The sequence below is a fragment of the Hemiscyllium ocellatum genome, chromosome 3, assembly GCF_020745735.1.
Source record: "Hemiscyllium ocellatum isolate sHemOce1 chromosome 3, sHemOce1.pat.X.cur, whole genome shotgun sequence".
NCBI classification, from domain to species: domain Eukaryota; kingdom Metazoa; phylum Chordata; class Chondrichthyes; order Orectolobiformes; family Hemiscylliidae; genus Hemiscyllium; species Hemiscyllium ocellatum.
In genome coordinates, this window is record NC_083403.1 from 8,937,067 (window position 1) to 8,963,966 (window position 26,900).

Below are 26,900 nucleotides of genomic sequence, written 5' to 3' on the forward strand. Positions count from 1 at the left end.
ACATATTCAAATTTACAGATGACACAAAGTTGGATGGAAGGGTGAGCGATGAGAATGATGCAGAAATGCTGTAGCGCTATTCAGACAAGCTGAATAAGTGGGCAAATGCATGGCAGATGTTTATTAATGTGGGTAAATGTGATGTTATCTACTTTGGGACCAAAAACAAAAAGATGAATTACTGTCTGGCTATAAATTGGGAGAGGGGAATGATCAACATGTGCTGAGTGTCATCATACATCAGTTACTGAAATTAAGCATGCAGGTGCAGCAGGCGGAAGTGAGGACTGCAGATGCTGGAGATCAGAGCTGAAAAATGTGTTGCTTGAAAAGCGCAGCAGGTCAGGCAGAATCCAAGGAGCAGGAGAATTGACGTTTTGAGCATAAGCCCTTCTTCAGGAATGAGGAGGATGTGCCAAGCAGGCTAAGATAAAAGGTAGGGAGGAGGGACTTGGGGGAGGGTCGTTGGGAATGCGATAGGTGGAAGGAGGTTAAGGTGAGGATGATAGGCCGGAGTGGGGGTGGGGCAGAGAGGTCGGGAAGAAGATTGCAGGTCAAGAAGGTGGTGCTGAGTCCAAGGGTTGGGACTGAGATAAGGTGGGGGGTGGGGAAATGAGGAAGCTGGAGAAATCTTCATTCATCCCTTGTGGTTGGAGGGTTCCTAGGCGGATGATGAGACGCTCTTCCTCCATGCATCGTGTTGCCATGGTCTGGCAATGGAGGAGGCCAAGGACTTGCATGTCCTTGGCAGAGTGGGAGGGGGAGTTAAAGTGTTCAGCCACAGGGCGGTTGGGTTGGTTAGTGCGGGTGTCCCAGAGGTGTTCTCTGAAACGTTCTGCAACAGGTGCAACAGGAGGTAAAGAAGGCAAATAAAGACATTTGGATAGGTGGAATGTGCTACTATTTGTGACTTAACCTTTTGTGAAGTACCTTATCATAAGCTTTCTGGAAGTTCAAGTACAACATCTCTAACCACTCAGGCTGAGACTTCCTTGAAAGATTATAATAAATTAGTCAGACTTGATTCCTTTTCATGAAGCAATGCTGACTCTGCTTGATTAGATTATAATTTTTCAAATGTACTATTACTTCCTTAAAACAAATCATCTCTGTAGTTACTTCTTTGACTTGAATGATTTATTGTCATGTGTGCTGAAGTACAGTGAAAAGCTTTGTTTACGAGCAGTACAGGCATCACCACCAGCAGTAGACAAGCCCACCCTGGCACCACAGTGGAAAGTGTTATCACTACTGGGAAGTCAGTCATCAACTTTTTGAACCACCATTCAACCGGAAGAAATTGAAGTTCTTAAGAGGGCTCTCAATTGTCTGCACTACCACCAAAATGGACCCCACAGGTCTTGCTGCAGACATGGAGGAATTCATCAGATGAATCAGACTTCAGGAATTCTTTCAAGATGCTGGAAGTGATCCCAATGAGCCCACCGAGGGACCAGAACAGTCATTACAGGGATACGTAGAGGGACAACCAAAGGAGGAGTCAATGTGGACCTCAGCGGAGGGCTGCTACCCTGGACTTGACATGTATGCATGAACCATCAGGAGGTTGAGAAATGTCAAATTCATCAGCTGCACCCACAAGGTAGAGCAAACATCACCAGATCACAATGCAACGCCATCCATGCTCTGAAAACCAATCACAATATTGTCATCAAACCAGCAGATAAAGGAAGAGCCATCGTCATTCAGAATAGAATAGATTACTGTAAGGAAGTGTACCAGCAACTGAACAACCTGGAACACTATAGGCAGCTAAATCACGGGCTGATCCAACCAAAGAGCACACCCGTGAACTAAACACACTGATCAGGACTTTGCATCCAGTCCTTCAGAGTTCCTTACATGCCCTCATCCCACATACTTCTCGCGTAGGTGACTTAACTGCCTTCCAAAGATACACAAAGCCAAGGCACCAGGACGTCCCATCATTTCAGGCAATGGAACCCTGTGTGAGAAACTCTCTGGCTGTGTCGAAGGCAGCTTGAAACCTATTGTACAGGGGACCCTGTAGCTTCTGACGTGACACTACAGATTTCTCACAGAAAGAACTGAAATCAACATGGTCATTCTAACAAACAATCCAGATTTTTTTCAATATATAATTTCAGTTGTGTCACACTGTAAACTTTTACTATAATTCCTGTATCTTACTATCTTATACTCCACAACCACCCAATGGTTCCACAAGGGATGAACTTAGATTTCTCCAGTTTCCTCATTTCCCCTCCCCCCACCTTGTCTCAGTCAAATCCCTCGACCTCAGCACCGCCTTCCTAACCTGCAATCTACTTCCTGACCTCTACGCCCCCACCCCCACTCCGGCCTATTGCCCTCACCTTGTCCTCCTTCCACCTATCGCATTTCCAATGCCCTCCCCCGAGTCTCTCCTCCCTACCTTTTATCTTAGCCTCCTGGACACACTTTCCTCATTCCTGAAGAAGGGCTCATGCCCAAAACGTCGAATCTCCCGCTCCTTGGATGCTGCCTGACCTGCTGCGCTTTTCCAGCAACACATTTTCAGCACAGCTCCTTTCGGGTAAGCCTACAGCAGAGCAATGGCGGGATGGGGGCTTGGCATTCAAAACTGAGCTGTGGAGAGTACAGGTCCAACATGTACCCTTCAGAAGGAAATATAGGAGCAATAAGTTCAAAACGTACTGGGTCACCAGGGCAATTCAGGACTGGATAAAGAAGAGTAGGACTTTTAGCAAGTCCAAAGGGAGCAATTCAGCTGCAACCTGAGAGGAATACAGGAGGTGCAGGAGGAAACTTAAGAAAGCAATTAGAAGAGCAAAAAGGAGGATGAAAATGGACTTGTGAACAGGGTATTTTATAAATACCGTAAAGGGAAGAGGTTAACCAGGGAAAGAGTGGGGCCCATTGTGGACTAAGGGAGCAACCTACGTGTGAAGCCACACAATATTGAAGGGGTGTTGAATGAATACTTCTCTTCGGTCTTCACTCTGGAAAAGGAGAACGTAGGTATCGAATTCAGGAAAAGGGTCTGTGAGGAACATGCACAGTTTGGCATTGGAAATGAGGAATTGTTGGAGGCTGTCTGGGGCTTAAAAACAGACAAATTCTTGGCCTTGATGAATTGAATCCCAGACTGCTGTGGGACACAAGCAGGAAATTGCAGAAGCTGTGACACAAATCTTTAAGTCTTCTGTAGCCATGGGGAATGTTCCAGAGGATTGGAGGATGGCTAATGTAATTCTACTTTTTAAAATAGTTAGGAAAGATAAACCAGGAAATTACAGATGAATCTCATGTCAGTGGTAAAGACACTATTGAAGTAAATTCTGAATGAGCGAATGAATACCCATTTGGAAAGGCATAAGTTATTTAAGGATAGTCATGCCTCCCTCTGACAAATTTGTTAGAATGTTTTGAAAGTGTGATCAAATGTGTGGATGAGGGAAGTTCCCACATGAAAGACTGATTGAGAAGGTTAAAGCACATGGATTTGAGGAAATCTTAGTGAAGTGGATCAGAAACTGGCTTAGTAATAGGGCACAAAGAGTAGTGGTAGAAGACTATTTGTGTGACTGGAGACTGGTGTCCAGCAGTGTAGCTCAAGGATCAGGACTGGGACCCTGAATTGTCTATTATGTAAATAACTGATGTAGATGAAAATGTGGGGGGAATGTGATGCTAATTTGCAGACTGCACCAAGATTGGTAGAGTGGAGATGGAGTGGTAGAGGGCTAGTGAAGAAGATGGTTTGTAGATTACAGGAAGTTATAGATGAATTGGTTAGATATGCAGACCAGTGGCATGTGATATTTAAACCTTTTAAGTGCAAGATGATGCACTTTGGAAGCAGAAACAAGATCAGGGAATACTTACTGAATATGGAACACTGGCAGCTTAGAGAAACAGAGAGATCTTAGGGTAATTATTGACAGATCTCTGAAGTCAGCAGAGGATGGGAATAGGATTGTTAAGGAGGCACTTGCTTTCATCAGTCACATCCCAGCCAGTATCCTGCAAGAAATCCATCCTGTTCTCCAGATTCCTCTGCCTCCGCCACATCTACTCAGACAAGGAGACATTCCACTTCCAAGCATCCCAGATGTCCACCTATTAGTTACCATGCACCGACACTTTCTATAAAGTAGTACCACATTTGCCTTCTATGTGATGGTGGCCAGGTTCAGAGCCAAGGAGAAATCTCATTTGCTGGTGTCACAGTGAACATCAGATTACTGATGTACGCTGTCTTCCAACCGTGCTCCAAAGGAGGCTTTCTATGGCCTCATAGAAAGCCCTCATTGAGATACTGTCTCCCGTTTGCCAACTTGTGTGAATCAAAACCAGAAATCCTCAATGGTGTTTTGATGTTGTTGACATGTTCGAGTTTCTAAGTGCCGGGCACGTTTGTAGCTCATTCAGTCAACAATCTGAATGAATAGATTTACAGTCTCAGACAAAACACTTGACATGAGCTCTCATACGGTCACTAATATTATTGTGTACTCTGAAATCTAAGCCATGTTGGAACTGAAGCTGAGGAAATAGCAGACGAATGACATTGTATCCATTTTGTTTTGTTTATATCACAGATGAGCAGGAAGGTCTAAACAGGGAGGGATAGGAAAGGGAGGCACATACAACTCTGGTGAAACCCCTTCTTTCTGATTCAGCCAGCAATAAGAGATGTAAAGGTGACTCAGACGGGAGAACTTTTCACATTAAGAACAAAGAACAATCACATACAATTCGCACTTCTTTGTTATCTCGGACTGCCTTTTACCTTCTGTCAATCTGTTTAGAAACTGACTTTTGTACATCTCCAAGCTTTATGGTGGGATTTAGTAATTTTTAGTGAGTTGCTTCTTATCAGTTCCCATCTCAGGTTTCCATCTCAGCTGGCAGCCATGTGGCAATTGCTCATGTCCAGGTGTGGAAAACTCTTCAGGATCGAAGCTCCTCTGTCATCCAAACTGCCCTCTACCACTCCACCCCCATTCTCCGTTCCACTGCTCTAAACCCTCCCATACAGATGCAATAAAGCCAGAGTCCCGTTTGTCCTCGCCTACCATCCTATCAGTCTCTGCATCCACCCACTATCCTGAAACACTTCTGCCAACTCTAACTAGACCCACCACGAAGAACATCTTCCCCTCCCCATCCCTCTCTGCATTCCACAAGGACCATTCCCTTCGACAGTCCTTGGTGTGCTTTACTCTCCCCACCAACGCTCCCCCAAACCCCCAGGTACCTTACCCTGCAACTAGAAAAGATGCAAAGCCTGCTGGTGTGCTCCCCCCTCACCTCCATCCAGGGCCCCCAAACAGTCCTTCCAGATGAGACAGAGGTTCACTTGCCTCCCTTCCAACCTGGTTTACTGCATCAGGTACTGCTGATGTGGTCTTCTCTACATCAGGGACACCAAACATAAGCTTAGGGAATAGTTAGCCAAGCATCTCAGCTGGACCCACAGAGGCTGACCGAACCTCCCAGACACCGCACATTTTAAATGACCTTGAATTGGAATACATAGAAACCATATGGATAGACATAATTAAAAAAGGCAAGAAAACACAAGTAGGAGTAGTTTATAGGCTCCTTAATACTGGCTATATGGTGGGACAGTGAATAAATCATGAGATAAGGAGTGTATATAACAAAGACAGTATATTAATTGTGGATGACTTTCATCTTTATATTGATTAGAATAAGCAGATTGTCAGACGAAGCCATGAGGAATGATTCATAAAGCAAATATGAGAAAGTTTCCTGGAACGATATGTTGTGGATCAGGTCAGGGATCAGGCTATTTTAGATCTGGTGATGCATAATGAGGCAGGTTTAATAAATATTGTCACAGTAGAAGACCCCCTCGGAAACAGTGACCATAGCATATTAGAATTTAGCATTCACTTTGAGAGGGAGGTACTTGGGTCAGGCACAATTGTTCTAAGCTTTAATAAGGGTAATCATAAAGGAATGAGGGTAGACCTAGGTGGAGAGGTGGACTGTTAATCCAGAAACCCAAGTAATGTTCTGGGGATCCAGGTTCAAACCCTACCATGGCAGGTGAAGATGTTAGACTGAGCTGGAATGGAGTGGGAAATGAATTTAGCAGCAAAGGCTGTTAAATTAAGGATCAATGACTGAAGTCCACGAAAATAGATCGTGGCTCACAGCGAAAACAGATTCCAGTGTGAGGAAGAGGAATACCAGGAAGGGGAAAGGAAGTAAAGGATAGCAATGGATTGAAAAAAAAGAAAATACATTGTCACGAAGACTAGTTGTCAGCAAGATGATTGGGAAAGTTTTAAAGACTAACAAAAGACAACTACGAGAAAGGGGAAAATAAGTTTTGAGGGGAACTTACAAGTAATATTAAGATGGACAGCAAGACAGTTTAGTATATGAAAAGGAAGAGCGAAGCCAAATAAAAACTGAAAGAACTATGGATGCTATAAATCAGAAACAAAAACAGAAAGTATTGGAAAGCTGATGTTAAAATTATAAATGTTCAAGGTGTAAAAAGAGGAGAGGAAATAAATGCAATAACTATCTTTAGAGAAAATGTGGCAGGGAAACAGGGACTAAAAATAAATCTCCTGGGTTTCATGTATCCTAGGATATTAATGAAAGCAGCTACAGATACACTGGATGCAGAGATAGTAATCTTCTAGATCACCTTAGATTCTGGAAATGTCCACAGGATTGGGAAAATGTTAATGTAACGCTGAAATAAAGCAAAGAACTCCAGATGCTGAAGATCTGGAACAAAACAGAAATCTCTGGACAAAATCAGCAAGTCTGGCAGCATCTGAGTAAAGGGAGTAGAGTTAACATTTTGAGTTCTCCTCCCCATTTCTCCTCTCCTCTCCTTCCCTCTATTTCTAACCCTTCCCATAACCCACCTCTTGTCAGGTATTTACTGTCCTTTCTGACCTTCTGTTGTGTGATGCTCAGCAAAGACATAGTTTTATCTCTCTGTGCCCTTACCTCAATGAATTTCAGGCATGACATGATGTTGAACATTTCTTCCATTGCCTTTGCCTTTATGTACATTTCTTTGGACAAGAATCTTCTCCCTGTCCCACAGACCCCTTCACCTACCTTCAACACTCTCCCTTTTTCAGTGATTAGTACTGCTGCCTCTCAGCACCATTGATCCGAGTTCGATTCCAGCCTCAGGCAACTGTCTGTGTGGAGTTTTCACATTCTCCCCATGTCTGTGTGGATTTCCTCTGGATACTCCGGTTTTTTCCTGCAATCCAAAGATGTGCAGGTCAGGTAAATTGGCTGTGCTAAATGGCTCATAGTGTTAGGTGTATTCGTCAGGGGTAAATATAAGATAGGGGAATGGGGCTGGGCGGGTTATGCTTCAGAGAGTTGGTGTGGATGTTTTGGGCCAAATGGCCTGTTTCCACATTATATGGAATCCAATCTAATCACTCCTCCCTCTGGCCTTACATCTGCACTTGTCTTGTTCATTGAGAACTGTTGATTGGGCATTAATTTCTTTGCACTCCATCCCCTCGCTCATTTGAACCTATCTTCTTCTGAACTGGCTGTACCCTGTGCTCTTAGATCCAATCCTGACTTAGTAGTCAAGCCTGCCATCAAGTGTGATGCTGTTGTTGTCCAATCTCTACATTGTGGAGACAGCGTGCCCGTTCTTGATCACCCCCTCTGAGGTCCACCTGGACTGTAACCACACCCTTTAATATCGAGCTATATGAATATTCAGCAATGAATAGTGACATCCATGAATGTCACTGTATCCATGACAGTTACTAATCTCATCTTATCTGGGGATATCCCACTGACACTGTTCACTGACCCACCAACAGCCCCCTCTTCACCATGGATATGTAATCTCTCTCCACTTCCACCTCCTATCAGGATGGTCTTAGGCTTCTCTGCTTGTACCTGAAAAGAAGGCCTGAGTCATTGCCATCACCATCATATTCTTCCACCTGGCTGAACTCATCCTCACTTTGAAAAGTTTCTCCATTAATTCCTCTCACTTTCATCAGATCGAAGACGTGTCTCTGGGTACCCTTATGGGCCCCAGTTATGCATGTCCCTTTGTGAGGTACATTCAATCACAATACTACTTCGGCCCCTCCCCACAATTCTTTCTCCAATACACTAATGTTGATTCCCTCTCTCATTTGGAATGGAAAAAAATATCAATTTGGCTTCCAATTTCCATCATACTCTCAGTTTCACCCCATCCATCTCTGACTCCTCCCTTTCCTTCTTCGAGATCTGCTTTTCCAATTGTGAAGATTAGCTGGCCTCCAATATCCAATACAAACCCACAGTTACCTGCAGTGTACATCCTGCTACCTGTAAGGACTCTATTCTATTCTCCCAGTTTCTCCATCTCTATTGCATCTGTTCTGATATTGTCATCTTCTGCAGGGATGCCTCAGAAATGTCCAGCTTTCTCCTCAGCCTGAATGGTAGGTCCTTTAATTGTGACTGGCCAACTTTCTGCACTACTGCCCTTACCCATTCTGTTCCCTCACACAACACTGATAGGATCCCCCGATCCTCTCTTCCTCCCTCACTGGCATCCGCATCCAAAGGAATGTAAGCCACACCATTATGCCACCCCCAGCAGAATGCCACCATCGGACAGATTCACATGCCATCCCTTGTCAGCATTTTGCAGGGCCCATTTCCTCCATGCCACCTTTGTCGACTTCTTCTCCACTCCTCTGCTCACCTCACAACAGCTTCCCATGGAATTACATAAAGTGGAACACTTGTTTGTTTACCTACTCTCCTGACCTTCCAACATTCCAGACAAATTTTCCAGATGAAGCAGTCATTTACCTGCATCTCACTCAATCTGATCGATGTTGTTCACTGCTCACAATGTGGTATCCTCGACACGGGGAAACGCATACTGGCTTTGTGGAACAACTGCATTCTACTCATCAAAATGATTCCGAGCTTCCAGTTGCCTGCCAAACACAATACTGAGTTCCCTGGCCAAAATTTCTGTCTCAGGCCTGCTGCAGTACTGCAGATAGGCTCTGCAAGTTTTTAAGAACAGCATCTTATCTTGCACTGCCTTCAGTATCAACATTAAGTTCAGTAATTTTAGAACCTGAATAGCTCCTTTCATGTCCTTTACCCACCTCCACACCCCAGGCCCTGTCATAACATGGGCTACATTCAACAGTCAACTCATTTTCACCGACTTGTTATCCCTATTATCAGCTCTTCTTCATCCGGGCTTACTATCAACCATCCCTTTGCCTGCTTAACTGCCTTTGTCTCAATGTTTTTGAACACTGTCCCAGCTTGGTATGACAACTGTTGTGCCCAAGACTGCAAAGAATTACAAAGAGTTGTGAACGCAGCCCAGTCCATCATGAAAATCAGCCGTCTTTCCATTGACTCCAATTATACTTCCCATTGCCTCGGGAAGACAACCAACATACTCAAAGACTCCTCTCACTCTGGTTGTACTCTCTTCCATCTGGCAGAAGATAGAAAACTTTGAAAGCACGTACCAGCAAATTTAAGAACAGCTTCTCACCCATTGTTATCAGAATTATAAACGGGCTTCTCATATATGAGAGTTGTTTTTTCTCTGCAACTTTTCTGCAGCTGTAGCACTATATTCTGTCATTTTTGTTCGATTACCCTGATGTGCTTATGCAAGGTATGGTTTGTCTGGTTAGTATGCAATACAATACTTATCACTGTAACCTGGTACATGTGACAACAATAAATCAAAACGAATCAAAGAATGGATACCTAGCAATTTCAGCATCCTCACAGCATCAGTACATTATTTTGCTTTGTCTTGTCTGCCATGTCTTACTTTGTCTTTTAGTGCAGTTACACAGCCAGATAGTGTGCCTTGGTGGTCACCCGTTCTCAGTGAAGGGTGTATATCTTGCTGTATGCCAGCATGTTATGACAATTTCACACCTCCACATTCTGTCAGCACATTACATGGTAAGCACACTGCACGTGCAGCAAGCAATCAATCAAGTCTTAGAGGTGTAGTCATCAATCAGGGGTTCCTGGTACAGTACATCAAGAGCAGTCTGTGATACCTTTATTGGGAATTGGCTACAATCTGTCAGCCGGTTAGGGTGTTCTCAGTCGGGAATCTGTCTCTACAGTTTGGAGAACTGGTCACAGTCAGTCCTGTGGCTCCATAGTGGCCAGTCTGGGGATTAGGACAAATATAGTTTGGGATGTATGCCGGCATGAGTCTGAGATCTGAGCCTTTTTATCTGGTGCTATTTGGTAAGGTCTCTCAAGGGAGTGGGTCATTGTCAGTCAGTCATGTTTGTCTCGAGAAAACAGGGTATAACGTGGGAATGGCTGCCATGGGAAGGAGACTGTGGAGCTTGATTGTGAGGCCTGGGGTGTTGCAGGCTTGGAGGAAGAGGAGATAATAACTGTGTTCAATTATCTGTAAAGGGGGATATGCTAAAGTATATAAAGAAGTGGAGTAGTGCAGGTAAGGGTTTGTTCATTGTCAGGAGCATACTGATTTCGTGGTGCAGTGGGAGGGGAACATTTTATGTTTACCTCATGTGGAGACTGGGGAGAAAAGGTGGGTAGTGTAGGGTCATGCACAAAAGTTAGGTAAAACCTGCAAAGTTGCAAAGTCTATGGGGTTCATCAAGGAAGGTGACTTGGAACTTTGGGGAGTTATTGACAACAGAAGTGGGGGCTGAAAACTACTATCTGAAGAGCATGCATTGTCATCTTACACTGTGCTGGAACTTGAAACTCCAGGCACTGTGCTCTTCTGAAGTGAGCAGTGAAGTACCTTGACTTTTAAGAGAAGGGCTGCAAGTTCCACCAATGTGTGACTCTTTAGAGGACAAGAATATTAAATTCTGACTATTGGGGGAAGAGATGTAAAAGAAGAACCTTGAGTCCTGTGTCTAGAAGCACAAGTTGATCTTTATTCAGAGTTCTTTACCAACACAGCATGGGAGAGGTCCATGGAAATCATTCCGCTGAGCACTCTGGCTTTCTCAGCCAAGTATAGCATTTTTATACATCCCATGCTACAGTAATTACATGAAATATTGATATCATTGTTAGCCATTCCCTTAATCTTACCTGACATCAGTGATGGGCAAGTTGTTGGAGTGGATTCTGCGGGACAGGATTTACACATACTTGGAAAGGCAAGGACTGATTAGGGATAATCAACATGGCTTTGTGCATGGAAAATCATGTCTCGCTAACTTGATTGAAGTTTTTGAAGAAGAGATGAAGAGGGTTGATGAAGGCAAATCAGTGGATGTTTTCTGTGTGGACTTCAGTAAGGCATTCAACAAGGTCCTGCACGGTTAACGAGGTTAGATCACATGGAATACAGGGAGAACTAGCCATTTGGATACAAAATTGGCTCAAATGTACGAGACAGAGGGTGAATGTGGAGGGTTGCTTTTTGGACAGGAGGCTTGTGATTAGTGGTATGCCGGTGCTAGGTCTACTGTCTTTTGTCATTTATAGAAGTGAGTTGGATGTGAATATGGGAGGTATGGTAAGTAAATTTGCAGATGACATCAAAAGTGATGGTGTAGTGGACAGCTAAGAAGGTTACCTCAGAGTATAATAGGACATTGATCAGATGGGCTGATGGGCCAAGGAGTAGCAGATGGAGTTTAATTTAAATAAATGTGAGGTGCTATATTTTGGAGGGTAAGTCAGGACAGGACTTAAACAATTACTTGTAAGTCCTGGGAAGTAGTGCCAAACAAAGAGACCTCCGTATGCAGGTTCATAGTTCCTCGAAAATGGAGTTGCAGTTAGATAGGATAGTGAAGAAGGCCGTTGGTATTCTTGCTTTTATTGGTCAGTGCATTGAAAGGTTGAAGGTCATATTGGACAGGACATTGGTGAGGCTACTTTTGGAATTCTGCATTCAATTCTGGCCTCTCTACTATAGGAAAGATGTCCTGAAATTTGAAAGCGTGCAAAAAATTGAAAAAGGATGAAGCCAAGATTGGAGTGTTTGAGCTACAGGGATAGATTGAATAGGCTGGGTTATACTCTCTGGAGTGTCAGAACTGAGTTGTGACCTTATATAGACCTTTATAAAATTGTGAGGGGCATAGGTAGAATGAATAGTCAAGGTCTTTTCCCCATGGTGTGGGTGTACAAAACTAGAGGGCATAGGTTTAGGGTGATGGGGAAAGATTTGAAAAGAGAGGGACAACCTTTCATGTAGAGGATAGTGCATGTATGGAATGAGATGCCAGAGGAGTGGTGGAGACTGGCAGAATTACAACATTTAAAAGGCATCTGGATAGATATATGAGTAGGAAGGGTTTAGAGGCATATGGGCCAAATGCTGGCAAATGGAACTAGATTAATTTAGGATACCTGGGCAGCATGGACGAGGTCTGTTTCAATGCTGTACAGCTGTATGACTCTAAGGTCACCTCTCAACTTCCTACGTGAATAACGCCTCAGTCTATCCAGCCCCTCCCAATAACTCAAACCTTGCATTCCCGGCAACATCCTGGCAAATCTTTTCTGAACCCTCTCCAGCTTAACAATATCCTTCATATAACAGGCGATGAGAATTGGACATGGCATTCTAGAAGAGGCTTCACCAACATCCTGTGTGACTTCAACATGGCTTCCCAACTGCTATGTTCAAAGGGCTGAGCAATGAAATGGAGGTTAGGTGGCAGATGAGGTTCAATTCAGGGAAGTGTGAAATGATATAGTACAAAGAGCATGGAGAAACATTATAAATTAAAAGATATTTTTCTTAAAGGTGTGCAGGAGCAGAGAGACTTGCGTAAATATGTGCATAAGTCTTTTAAGGTTGAAAATTCGGTTGAGAAAACATGAGCAATGAGAACAGTGAGCACTGTTATGATGAAAAGTACTTAGTACTTAGATAGTCGGACATAATGGACTGAATGGCCTGTTTCTGTTTCTGCAGCACAACATCAAAACTTTTCAATATATAGTTCTTAGAACTAAAGGGATCAAAGGATATGAGGAGAAAATGGGAATAGGGACCTGAGTTGTATGATCGGCCATGATCACATTAAGCAGCAGAGCAGGCTTAAAGGGCCAAATGGCTGACTCACGCACCTGTATTCTACTTTATATTCTATGTGTAGCCTTCACCCTTAGTGTCCACATCCAATGTTCACAATTATTGTTCTTCAACTTCTAAAATTCTTTATAAGTCTATACAGGCAGGATCATATTGAATGATCATATTGAATCACACTGAATGGTTATGCAGGCTTGAAGGGACAAATGGCCTCTTCCTCTTTTCCATGTTTCTGGGTTAAAGTATACAATATTCTAGGCTTCATTACTAGTATAATAGAGTACAAGCTGCAAATGTGTTGCTGGTCAAAGCACAGCAGGCCAGGCAGCATCTCAGGAATAGAGAATTCGACGTTTCGAGCATAAGCCCTTCATCATTCCTGATGAAGGGCTTATGCTCGAAACGTCGAATTCTCTATTCCTGAGATGCTGCCTGGCCTGCTGTGCTTTGACCAGCAACACATTTGCAGCTGTGATCTCCAGCATCTGCAGACCTCATTTTTTACTTACTAATAGAGTACAAGAGCAGGAATGTTATGACAACTGTATTTGGAACCTTGGTTAGACCGTGGGCAGCACGGTGGCACAGTGGTTAGCACTGCTGCCTCACAGCGCCTGAGATCCGAGTTCAATTCCCGACTCAGGCGACAGACTGTGTGGAGTTTGCACGTTCTCCCCGTGTCTGCGTGGGTTTCCTCCGGGTGCTCCGGTTTCCTCCCACAGTCCAGAGATGTGCGGGTCAGGTGAATTGGCCATGCTAAATTGCCCGTAGTGTTAGGTAAGGGGTAAATGTAGGGGTATGGGTGGGTTGCGCTTCGGCGGGTCGGTGTGGACTTGTTGGGCCGAAGGGCCTGTTTCCACACTGTAAATCTAATCTAATCTAAGAAAATTGTGTAGAGTCTGGGGTGCCATGTTTTCAGAAGCATGCATTGGAGAGTGCTGGAGAGATTTATAAGAAAAGTTTAAGAATGAGGATAGATTGGAGAAATTGGAACTGTTTTCCTTGGAGTAGAAAAGGCTGAGGGGAGATTTGGTAGAAGTTTCAAAAATCATGAATGATCTTGACAGAGTCAATATGAAAAAATAACTTCCTCAAGCAACAGTTAGGGTGCAGAATGCACTTCCTAAAGGTTTGGCAGAAGCAGGTCCAGTTGGGGCATTCAGCATAGTATTATATTGTCATTTAAATGGAAACAATGTGCTGCATTATGGGTAAAAGACAGGAAATTGGCACGAAATCAAAATTCTCAGATACATGATGTGGTGACAGTAGTCCGAATGGCATAGTTTCTGCTCCATAACAGTTCTGTTATTCTGTGATCATTTTTCAGGAATAGAGCGTTATAGCTTTCCAACTTTGTGCACTAAGTCACGAGTGCACTTCAATCGTTTTTCTAAACAAGATAATATTAGAAATTTCTCTTAGCTTGAAAGAGCTCACATACTAACTAAAATAAGTTATTTCTGTTCCCTTGGTGATTGGTACCCTATCTACAGATTTCCCACAGCTGTCTATACTCACAGGAATGTTGCTTAAGGATGAGAAACTCAAACTCTGTTCAAATTCTTTGCTGTTATCTACCATAGCATAAAAAACTAGCTGTGCATTTGAAGAGTTCATCAGACATTTATTAGAATTAGCTATTATTTATAAAAACATTACATTACTCAGGTATATAATTGGATTAACATTAAGTTGTTAAGTTACAACAGAGAAGCATCCGCCTATTACAATATCATATCTTCCATTTTCCAAGTAAAATGCTATGTGAAATTTATTCCATTTGTTCACATGGTATGATACAATCTGTCCATCGTGTATAAAACCAAATTCAGGTATGTGATGGAATAATCCACACTTAGTCATTTACCTCAAGAGGGTTGGAATATAAAAGCACCATTGTGCTACTGAGACTTTATAAAGCTCTGGTTAGGCCCCATTTGGAGTACTTTGTCCAGTTTTGGTCCCCACACCTCAGGAAGGACATACTGGCACTGGAGCGTGTCCAGTGGAGATTCACGTGGATGATCCCTGGAATGGTAGGTCTAACATACGAGGAGAGGCTGAGGATCCTGGGATTGTATTCATTGGAGTTTAGAAGATTAAGGGGAGATTTAATAGAAACTTACAAGATAATACATGGCTTGGAAAGGGTGGATGCAAGGAAATTGTTTCCGTTCGGTGAGGAGAGTAGGATCCGTGGACACAGCCTTCGAATTAGAGGGGGTCAATTCAGAACAGAAATGTGGAGACATTTCTTCAGCCAGAGAGTGGTGGGCCTGTGGAATTCATTCCACAGTGTGCAGTGGAGGCCGGGACACTAAATATCTTCAAGGCAGAGATTGATAAATTCTTGATGTCACAAGGAATTAAGGGCTACGGGGAGAATGCTGGTAAGTGGAGTTGAAATGCCCATCAGCAATGATTGAATGGCGGAGTGGATTTGATGAGCCGAATGGCCTTACTTCCACTCCTATGTCTTATGGTCTTAGTTGGATCAATATAGCTCCAACAACACACAAGACGTTTAACACATCCAGAACATCGGTGTTTGGGAAGCTATTCTCAGGGCTAGCACTTAAATACATTTGGAAAAGCATGGTCTAATTAGGGACAGTTAGCATGATCATGTCTTACTAATTTGATTGTGTTTATTGAGGAGGTGACAAGAATGATGTGGGTAGAGCAGTGGATAATAGACAATAGACAATAGGTGCAGGAGGAGGCCTTTCAGCCCTTCGAGCCTGCACCGCCATTCAATATGATTGTGGCTGATCATTCCTAATTAGTATCCTCGTCCTGCCTTATCTCCATAACCCTTGATTCCACTATCTTTGAGAGCTCTATCCAACTCTTTCTTAAATGAATCCAGAGACTGGGCCTCCACTGCCCTCTGGGGCAGAGCATTCCACACAGCCACCACTCTCTGGGTGAAGAAGTTTCTCCTCATCTCTGTCCTAAATGGTCTACCCCATATTTTTAAGCTGTGTCCTCTGGTTCGGCACTCACCCATAAGCGGAAACATGTTTCCTGCTGCCAGAGTGTCCAATCCTTTCATAATCTTATATGTCTCAATCAGATCCCCTCTCAGTCTTCTAAACTCAAGGGTATACAAGCCCAGTCGCTTCAGTCTTTCAGTGTAAGGTAATCCCACCATTCCAGGAATTGACCTCGTGAACATAAGCTGCACTCCCTCAATAGCCAGAATGTCTTTCCTCAAATTTGGAGACCAGAACTGCACACAGTACTCCAGGTGTGGTCTCACCAGGGCCCTGTACAGCTGCAGAAGCACCTCTTTGCTTCTATATTCAATTCCTCTTGTTATGAAGGCCAGCATGCTATTAGTCTTCTTCACTACCTGCTGTACCTGCATGCTTGCCTTCATTGACTGGTGGAGAAAGTGAGGTCTGCAGATGCTGGAGATCAGAGCTGAAAATGTGTTGCTGGAAAAGTGCAGCAGGTCAGGCAGCATCCAAGGAACAGGAAATTCGATGTTTCAGGCATAAGCTCTTCCTGATGAAGGGCTTATGCCTGAAACGTTGAATTTCCTGTTCCTTGGATGCTGCCTGACCTGCTGCACTTTTCCAGCAACACATTTTCAGCTTCATTGACTGGTGTACAAGAACACCCAGATCTCTCTGTACTGCCCCTTTACCTAAATTGATTCCATTGAGGTAGTAATCTGCCTTCCTCTTCTTGCAACCAAAGTGGATAACCATATATTTATCCACATTAAACTGCATCTGCCGTGCATCTGCCCACTCTCCTAACTTGTCCAGGTCACCCTGTAATCTCCTAACATCCTCATCACATTTCACCCTGCCACCCAGCTTTGTATCATCAGCAAATTTGCTAATGTTATTGCTGATACCATCTTCTATATCATTAACATATATTGTAAAAAGCTATTGTCCCAGCACGGATCCCTGCGGTACCCCACTGGTCACTGCCTGCCATTCTGAAATGGAGCCGTTTATCACTACCCTTTGTTTTCTATCAGCCAACCAATTTTCAATCTAATCTAGTACTTTGCCCCCAATACCATGTGCCCTAATTTTACTCACTAACCTCCTGTGTGGGACTTTATCATAAGCTTTCTGAAAGTCCAGGTACACTACATCTACTGGATCTCCCTCGTCCATCTTCAAAGTTATATCCTCAAAAAATTCAAGAAGATCAGTCAAGCATGATTTCCCCTTCATAAATCCATGCTGACTCTGTCCTATCCTGTTACTACTATCTAGATGTGCCGTAATTTCATCCTTTATAATAGACTCCAGCATCTTTCCCACCACTGAGGTCAGACTAACTGGTCTATAATTTCCTGCTTTCTCTCTCCCACCTTTCATTAGCCATCCTCCAATCCTCAGGAACCGACCCTGAATCTATCAAACTCTGGAAAATAATCACCAACGCATCCACGATTTCCCGAGCCACCTCCTTCAGTATCGGGGATGTAGACCATCAGGCCCCGGAGACTTATCAACCTTCAGACCTCACAGTCTCTCCAACACCAAATCCTGGCAAATATAAATTCCCTTAAGTTCAGGTCCTTCAGCCACTGTTACCTCAGGAAGATTGCTTGTGAACTCAGATCTGAAGTACCCATTTAATTCTTCTGTCATTTCTTTGTTCCCCGTAATATATTCCCCTGTTTCTGTCTTCAAGGGCCCAATTTTAGTCCTAACCATTTTTTTGCCTTGCACATATTTAAAAAAGCTTTTACTAACCTCCTTTATATTATTGGCCAGTTTACCTTTGTACCTCATTTTTCCTCTGCGTATTTCCTTCTTAGTAATCCTCTGTTGCTCTTTAAAAGCTTCCCAGTCCTCAGTTTTCCCACTTATCTTTGCTATGTTATACTTTTTCTCTTTTAACTTTATATGTTTCTTAACTTCCCTCATCAGCCACGGCCGCCCATGCCTCCTCCTAGGATCTTTCTTCCTTTTAGGAATGAACTGATCCTGCAACTTCTGCATTATACACAGAAATATCCGCCATTGTTCCTCCACGGTCATCCCTGCTAAGGTATTGCACCATTGAACTTTGGCCAGGTCCTCCCTCATAGCTCCATAGTTCCCTTTATCCAACAGAAGTACTGACACTTCCGACTGTACCCTCTCCCTCTCAAATTGCAGATTGAAGCTTAATATATTATGGTCACTACTTCCCAATGGCTCCTTCACTTCGAGGTCTCTGACCAATTCTGGTTCATTACACAATGCCAGATCCAGAATTGCCTTCTCCCTGGTCGGCTCCAGCACCAGCTGCTCTAAGAATCCATCTCTGAGGCACTCCGAAAAATCTCTTTCTTGAGGTCTAATACCATCGTGATTCTCCCAGTCTACCTGCATGTTGTCCACATGGATTTTAGTAAGGCTTTTGACATGGTCCCCTATTGTAGGCTCATCCAGAAGCTTAATATGCATGGGATCCTCTGTGGCCTTGTTGTGTGGATTCAGAATTGGCTTGCCCATAGAAGGCCGAGGGTAGTGTTGGAAAGGTGATTTTCAGGCTGGAGGTCGACGAATAGTGGTGTTCCGCAAGGATCCATTTTGGGACCTCTGATGTTTGCGATATATATAAATGATTTGGATAAAATGTAGAAGTGTGGGTTAGTAAGTTTGCAGATAATACAAAGATCAGTGGAATTGTTAATAGTGTAGAAGATTGTCAAAGGATACAGCGGGCTGTAGATACGTTGCAGATATGGGTGGAGAAATGGTTGTTGGAATTTAATCCAGCAAGTGTGAGGTGCTGCACTTTGGGAGATCAAATGCAAACAACAAAGAAGAATAACGAACAATACTACACAGGAGCAGGACCTTCGGCCCTCCAAACCTGCACCAACACATTTTACACTTCCATACTAAAAATTGACTTTACTTATAGGATCTGTATTTCTCTATTCCCTTCCTATTCACGTATTTGTCCAGGTGCTTCTTGAATGCTGCTATTGTGGCTACTTTCATTATTCCTGTGACAGTGTGTTCCAGGCATTCACCACCCTTTGTGCGAAAAACGTGCTTTGCACATCTGTTTTAAACATCTCCCCCAAAACCTTGAAGCTGTGTCCCCTTGTAATTGACCCCTCTACCATGAAAAAAGCCTCAAACTTTCCACTCTATCCGTGCCATTCACAATCTTATAAACTCTCAGGTCACCCCTCAACCTCTACACTCCAGTGAAAACAAACCCAGTGTATCAAATCTTTATTCATAGCTAAATCTTTATTCTCTAATTGTGACCTTATAGAGGTTTACAATTTGTCCTTGAGTGGGCTTATGCCCGAAACGTCGATTCTCCTGCTCTTTGGATGCTGCCTGACCTGCTGCGCCTTTCCAGCAACACATTTTTCAGCTCTGATCTCCAGCATCTCCTCACTTTCTCCTTGAGTGGGCCAACACTTTCCCTAGCTACCTTCTTGCTTTATATGTATGTGTAAACAGCCTTGGGATTCTCCTTAATCATGTTTGTTAAGGAAAGATATACAGTTATTGCCAGGACCATGAACACTATTGATGTGCAGCGGGATCTTGGGATTCAAGTCCATAGTTTCCTGAAAGTGTCTACACAACCCATGGAAGGGGCATTGAGTATAAGGATAGGCAAGTTATACTGCAGCTTTACAGAACTTTACACCACACTTGGAATAATGCTTACAGTTCAGGTCACCACACTACCAGAAGGATGTAGATGCTTTGGAGACAGTACAGAAAGGTTTACCAGGTTTGCCTGGTATGGGGAATTTTAGCTATGAAGAAAGATTTGATACACTGGATTTGTTTTCACTGGAGTGTAGGAGGTTGAGGGGTGACCTGAGAGTTTATGCTTGCCTTTACTGTTTGGGGAATTGAGTGCAAGAGTCAGGACGTTATTTTGCAGTTTTATAAGATTTTGGTTAGGCCACACTTAGAGTATTGCTTCAATTCTAATTGCCACATTACTGGAAGGATGTGGAGGCTTTTGAAAACGGTACAGAAAAGGTTTACTAAGAATGCTGTCTGGATTAGAGGGTATAAGTCATAAGGAGAGGCTAAAAAAACTCAGGTTTTTTTTTCTGGAGCAGTGAAAGCTTAGGGGAGACTGGCAGATGGAGTTTAATTCAGATAAATGCGAGGTACTGCATTTTGGGAAAGCAAATCTCAACAGGACGTATACACTTAATGGTAAGGTCCGAGGGAGTGTTGCTGAACAAAGAGACCTTGCAGTGCAGGTTCATAGCTCCTTGAAAGTGGAGTCGCAGGTACATAGGATAGTGAAGAAGGAGTTTGGTATGCTTTCCATTATTGGTCAGAGTATTGAGCACAGGAGTTGGGAGGTCATGTTGCGGTGTACAGGACATTGGTTAGGCCATTGTTGGAATATTGCATGCAGTTCTGGTCTCCTTCCTACCGCAAAGATGTTGTGAAACTTGAAAGGTTTCAGAAAAGATTTACAAGGATGTTGCCAGGGTTGAAGGATTTGAGCTACAGGGAGAGACTGAACAGGCTGGGGCTGTTTTCCCTGGAGGGTCAGATGCTGAGGGGTGACCTTATAGAGGTTTACAAAATTATGAGGGGCATGGATAGGATAAATAGACAAAGTCTTTTCCCTGGGGTCGGAGAATCCAGAACTCAAGGGCATAAGTTTCAGGTGAGAGGGGAAAGATATAAAAGAGACCTAAGGGGCAACTTTTTCACGCAGAGGGTGGTGCATGCATGGAATGAGCTGCCAGAGGATGTGGTAGAGGCTGGTACAATTTAAGAGGCATTTGGATGGGTATATAAATAGGAAGGGTTTGGAGGGATATGGGTGGGTGCTGGCAGGTGGGACGAGATTGGGTTGGAATATCTTGTCGGCATGGGTGGGTTGGACTGAAGGGTCTGTTTCCATCCTGTACATCTCTATGACTCTATCTTTTTCCCAGAGTTGTAATGTCTAATACTCGGGGGCATGCATTAAAGATGAGAGGGGGAAAGTTCAGAGCAGATGTGTGGGACAAATGTTTTCCACAGAGAATGATAAGAGTCTGGAACATGCTGTCAGGGCTGGTGGTGGAGAGAAAAATGGCGGATACTGGAATCCAAAGTAGGCAGTGAGGAGGTTTGAAGAACATAGCAAGCTGGCAGAATTAGGAGGTGCAGAAGTCGACATTTCATGTGTAACCCTTCTTCAGGGATTGTGGTGGAGGCAGACACGATATGGGGAGGATAAAAAATATGGAGGAATAAGGACCAGGTGCAGGCTGAAGGGATTAGTTTAATTTGGTGTCATGTTCAGCACAACAGCATGGGCCAAAGGGCCCGTTCCCCTTCTGTACTGTTCTCTGTTCTGTTAACAAAACAGCCTGCTTGATTAACATCACATTAGTACTTCCACCGCTGATGTGTGGCAGCAATGTGTATCATTTACAAGATTCACCGGAGAAATTCACCAAATTCTCCTTTGTCAGCACCATTGACCACTCCCTTGCAGAAGCATAAAGCAGCAGATACATGGGGGGAAAAAAAACACCTGCAAGTTTCTCTGAAAACCTTTCAACATTCTGGAAAGATATCATCATTCCTTCAGTGTTGCTGGAACTCCCTCCCTAATGGCATTTTGGGGGATCCTATACTAATTGGACTGGGGTGGTTTAGGAAGTTAGCTCATCACCAACTTCTCAAGGGTATCCCAGCAACATTCATGCCCCATGAATGAACAAAGTAAAAGTGATGATATAATGGACATGTTTCTTAAAGGCATACTCAAATATTGATGATGGACACAATACCAACCATATAAATGTGGTAGATGCCAGGAGCTGATCAGCAACTGGATATTCTAAATAACTCACTATCTGATTGTACATTTTGTGGATATTTGATCAAAGTGTAATTAATTACATGTTGAGTAGCTAGAACACAACTCAAGAAGTTGACACCATTCTGTGTAAAACAGCCTTTTAAGTAAATTAAATTAACATGAATTCTGGAAGGGAAAATATTGACGTGGTGGATTCCACCCTGAACCTCTGACTCAGAGGTTAAAGTGCGAAGAACTTATCTACATAGACAATCATTTTATTCTCCATAGACCAGCATACACTTCAAAGTACAATATTAGTATTGAAATACGACATATTGTGTTTTATGGTAAAGTGATAGAAGAAATAATTCCAATTGAGAACAGTGTGGAGCTCAGTATGAAAGCTGATATGACATAACCATTACACTGGCATTTTTGATTGAGAGAACTGATCTATTTCACAAAATCAAATGATAATTTGTATTCCACAAATTTACCTAAGATTACAAGTCAAAGACAGATTTTTCAGAATGTTCTGTTACAATATTGACAATTAGTAGGACAGAAGCATTCACTTGATAACTCAAATTAGAAATGTAAAATTCAATAGTCAAGTAATACATTTTGTCAGATAATACTATGTGAAGAAAGTATAAGAATGACATGTTGATTTGTGCACTCAGATCTCCAAATATGCACACATGAAATGAAATTCTATGTCAGCTACATTGATTAACTAAATTTAGTCTTCGTAGAAGAATGCTTCCCTTTGAAAAATGAGAAAAAAATAAATTTACTAGGTCAGAGATCTAATTCTTATTTCCATCTTATTAATTGCAGTAGATCAGAGAAATAGCGTATGATTACTTGTTAAACAACCTTATTTTTTGCTTTTCAGGAATGTAAAAAGTTGTTAACAGAATATCGCAAATATTTTCAGAATACTAAGAAACAAACAACTGAAACAGTACGAGATACTCCATTTGATGTGTCAGAAATGTACATATTTGGTAAACTCGATGTCTTCTGCAAAAGACTAGAAAAGGTAAAATGCAATCCAGAAGAAAAGTAATACAGTTATAGTCTAGGTTTTGATCCAACAACTCACCATATACAGTTTTTATCCATAACCACATAATAGCAAAACTTTCTGGCTTAGGAATTGGAGAGATATGAATTCACAATAAAATTAAAGCTAATTTAAGTGACATCTGACAGGAAGTGATAAAGACATCTTCAAACTCCTGTAGCTGAATTGGCTGCCTATTGAAGCCTTGCCACAGGCTATCCCATTCACTACAAACCATTTTTGGCACTGAATCTTCACTGTGTTGATGTGATTCCTGCAGAAGGTGTCAAAATTTATCATTAATGAGTTTACGAGGATAGCATTAACCCAGGTAGAAGATTCACTGGCTTTCTGAAAGCAGAGATTATTAATGGAGTGTTATGGATGATTATTATATTTTGGTGATTATGATAGAGTAAACATTAAAGACACTGACTTGCTTTTAGTTTAGCATAATCATGGATTAATTTTATCTTCAGAAAACACAGAGATTGAAAGCTTTTAGGGCAATTTTGTAAAACTTAACTAGTACCAGCATAGAGTTTCTCTCTTAAAAAGGATAACAGGGCAGTTCAGGGCAAGTTAAGTGATCTTGATGTAAAAGTTTCGCCTGTCAAATTTCCAGACCATGAGTGTTATTTTAAGGAGAAGCGAGACAGATGGTCTAATCAAAAAATATAAGATCCTGAGGAGAATTGACCGGCTGGATGTGGAAAGGATGCTTGCTCTTGAAGGCGAATACAGAATTAGGGGTAAATGTATCTTATTGTCCATTTATGACAGAGATGAGGAAACAAAATTCTTTTGAGGGATGTGAGTCTTTGGAATTTCCATCCTCAAAAGACATTGGATGCAGAATCTTTAAATATTTTTAAGGTAGACATAGATGGATTCTTGATTAATAATGTGCTGAGTACATAGTAGTGTAAAGTTGAGGTTAACATCAGATGAGTATGAACGTATTGAATGGTGGAGCAGACTAGAAAGGGTGAGTAACCTACTTTTTTTCCTTGTTCGTATGTTTGTATTCTCCTTCGGAACCAGCCACATGCGCCCCATATCCATAGACATGGGCAAGTGAAATGTGCTGCTGCTAACAACCCTTATGGCAGTCCTCCAGCCCACTTACAGATGTTTCGACACTTCAGAGCTGCAACTTTTGCTGAATTGTTAACTATCATTGTAATACTGCAGTAAAGGCATTTTGCACTCATAGGCATGCACTCAACTCAGGGATAGAATTAGGCTGCATCTTCCGGCTCTTCGCCTGCTCTCATACCACTCACTTGCTCCAAACTTACCTGGATGTGCCCAGCAGCCCCGTTTTGCATTGCCTTTCATGGCCTTGTGTTTACTTGACTCAACTTTTTGTGCTTTGTTTCACCAGACAGAGATACCAAGTTTATATTACTGCTGTCTTGTCATGAGTTTTGTGCAGAGACAAAGTTATGAACCTGACCATATTTGTCTGCAGGTCCATGTCAAATCGGTACTAGCCTTCACTCGTAAAGTCATGAGAAGCCTGGGATACCAGTCCAGGCCCCACTCAGGGCTATCTGATTCAGTTCATTTCCTCTTAAGGTGGTTCCTGGTGGTTCCTACAGTTTTGAAACATGGAACATATGGCAGCTAAGCAAATATTCTTGAAGCTGTGGAGAAAGAGACTTTACAGCATCCATAGTGGAGTGGCAAATAAAATTTATATCAATTGTATCTGAATTGACTTAATTTGCAACATTACAGCCAGAATCGAATGCTATTTAATCACTTAAAAAAAGTATAAATATTTTATCTAAAATTGTTCAAATTTAAGATAACAAAAATTCATTTACATTTGCAGATCACAGAAATGGTTGAAACGTCAAAGACATTTTCTGTGTTGAAGAATTCTACAATTGAAGGAATTGAGATACTTGCAATAAAATATCAGAATATTTACTTAAATCTTAAAAAGAGCAATTATGACATTTTGGACCCTCGGAAGAAAGAATTTAATTCAGAATATGCTGTGTTCATGAAGCAAATATTCGACTTAGAGGTAACAATTAGTTAGTGAAAATGTATTCTAAGGGTTATGGAAGAGATGGGGTCATGGTCACATTTTTGCTAATGCTTGGTAATGTCACTGGCATTTTTTAAATTAAAGATTCTGCTGTCATGAGTTGAAATTGCTTCATGGCCGCTGGGATATTTTAAGACAACTCATTAAGAAATTGAAAATGATAGTCTTAATGATAATAAAACTAGTGGATTGTGTTCCCCAGTTATCATCCTTGATAACAGTTATTGGCTTGGCTCAAAGAGAACAAGAATTAAATGTGTATTGACTAACCACCACCGTTATTAGTTTTGTTAAAACAGACAATTCACACTGTTTGGTTAAGAAAAGGTTAACAGCAGACATGCAATTCATGCAAGACTAAAGTCCAAGCCCACATCCACAATGTTTACTAATGAAGTTCCCTGAACAGTCATCAAAATTAAAGTCTAATACCCAAGAATAGAGGCTCATTCTGGCCAGGCAGTTTTTTCTCAAGTCTTGGGGTCCTCTCCATTCTTTCAAGTTGTTCATAAATTTGCAAAAGTTACTGTCCAGAGATTTTGCTGATGGTATACTAAAATCCTTCATTTTTAGCCTTTTTCCTTATCTTCCCAAACTGTAGCATCTTGTTCTTGTTGGTTCTTGGCTCACCTGATGCACTGGTGTCTTTCGACTTTTGGCTCTAAGGACACCTTTAGGATTACCTCATTATGGTTCCCTCAAATAGGTACTTGTAACTTATGTCATCCTCAGAGCTGATCTGGTTCAAGCCAGTGGCTGGGGCTTGGGTAACTTCAGTTCACAAGCTGTTTTCATGTGTGATCAATCCCTGGCCAACAACTGCCATCGATATCTATCTGGTGTATTACATCCTTTATGGCTGGAAATCTGTCATATGTAATGATCTGGACTCATGTGACTCTGATTTTGGTGCCTCTGACTGCCTTGTTTAACGATGTAATTTTCCAGTCAAAACTACTACAAAAATGTCAAACCAGAAAAAAAAAGGATAGAGCAAAATGCAATGCACAAAAACTGGAAAACCCTGCAGATGCTGGAAATCAGAAACAACAGAAATTGCTATAAAAACTCAGCAGGTCTGGCAACATGTGTGGAGAGAAAGCAGAGTTAATGTTTCAGGTCCAATGACGCTTCTTCAGAACAATTATACAGATTTATAAAATCATGAGGGGTATGGATAGGATAAATAGACAAAGTATTTTCCCTGGGATGGGGTAGTCCAGAGCTCGAGGGCATACATTTAGGGTGAGAAGGGAAATATATTAAAGAGACCTAAGGGGCAACATGTTTTCACATAGGGTTTTATGTGTATGGAATGAGCTGCCAGAGGAAGTGGTGGAGGCTAGAACAATTGCAACATTTAAAAGGCATCTGGATGGGTATATGAATAGGAAGGGTTTGGAGGGATATGGGCCGGATGCTGACAGATGGGACTAGATTGGGTTGTGTTATCTAGTTGGTATGGACAAGTTGGACCAAAGGATCTGTTTCTGTGCTGTGCACCTCTATGACTCTGTGAACCTGGGCACCAGAAACAAACCCTTCCCAGGTGTCCCTGTAAAATACTGTTCAGTAAAACTTGAGGCAATACTTTATGCTCCCTTTTCAGTGTGTTTATAAATGATGTGAACCTGAAAAATTTCCTGGATGGCCTTGCCACCATCTCCCACTACTGTAAGTTTGCGTTAAGATAAGCAATGCCTTTCTTGAGTTATTCCACCATTTCCCAATTGAGGCACTTAAATGAATAAGCAATCAGCACTTCAGGATCATTTCCTGGATTGACATGATTTGGAAGTGCCAGTTTGGACTGGGGTGTACAAAGTTAAAAAAAATCACACTACACCAGGCTATAGTCCAGGCTATAGTATTTGGAAGCACGAGTTTTTGGAGCGTTGCTCCTTCAACAGCACTCCAAAAGCTAGTCCCTCCAAATAAAC

General features: G+C 42.3%; 1 protein-coding gene across 1 annotated transcript in view; it reads left to right on the plus strand.

Annotated features, from left to right (window-relative positions):
- Positions 1 to 26,900, plus strand: part of LOC132834399 (dynein axonemal heavy chain 8-like) — a 1,143,262-nt gene that overhangs the window by 197,379 nt on the left and 918,983 nt on the right. The window contains exons 11-12 of the mRNA XM_060853284.1: positions 22,728 to 22,874; positions 24,739 to 24,936. Coding sequence (XP_060709267.1) covers positions 22,728 to 22,874; positions 24,739 to 24,936 — 345 coding nt within the window. The remainder of the gene's footprint in view (positions 1 to 22,727; positions 22,875 to 24,738; positions 24,937 to 26,900) is intronic.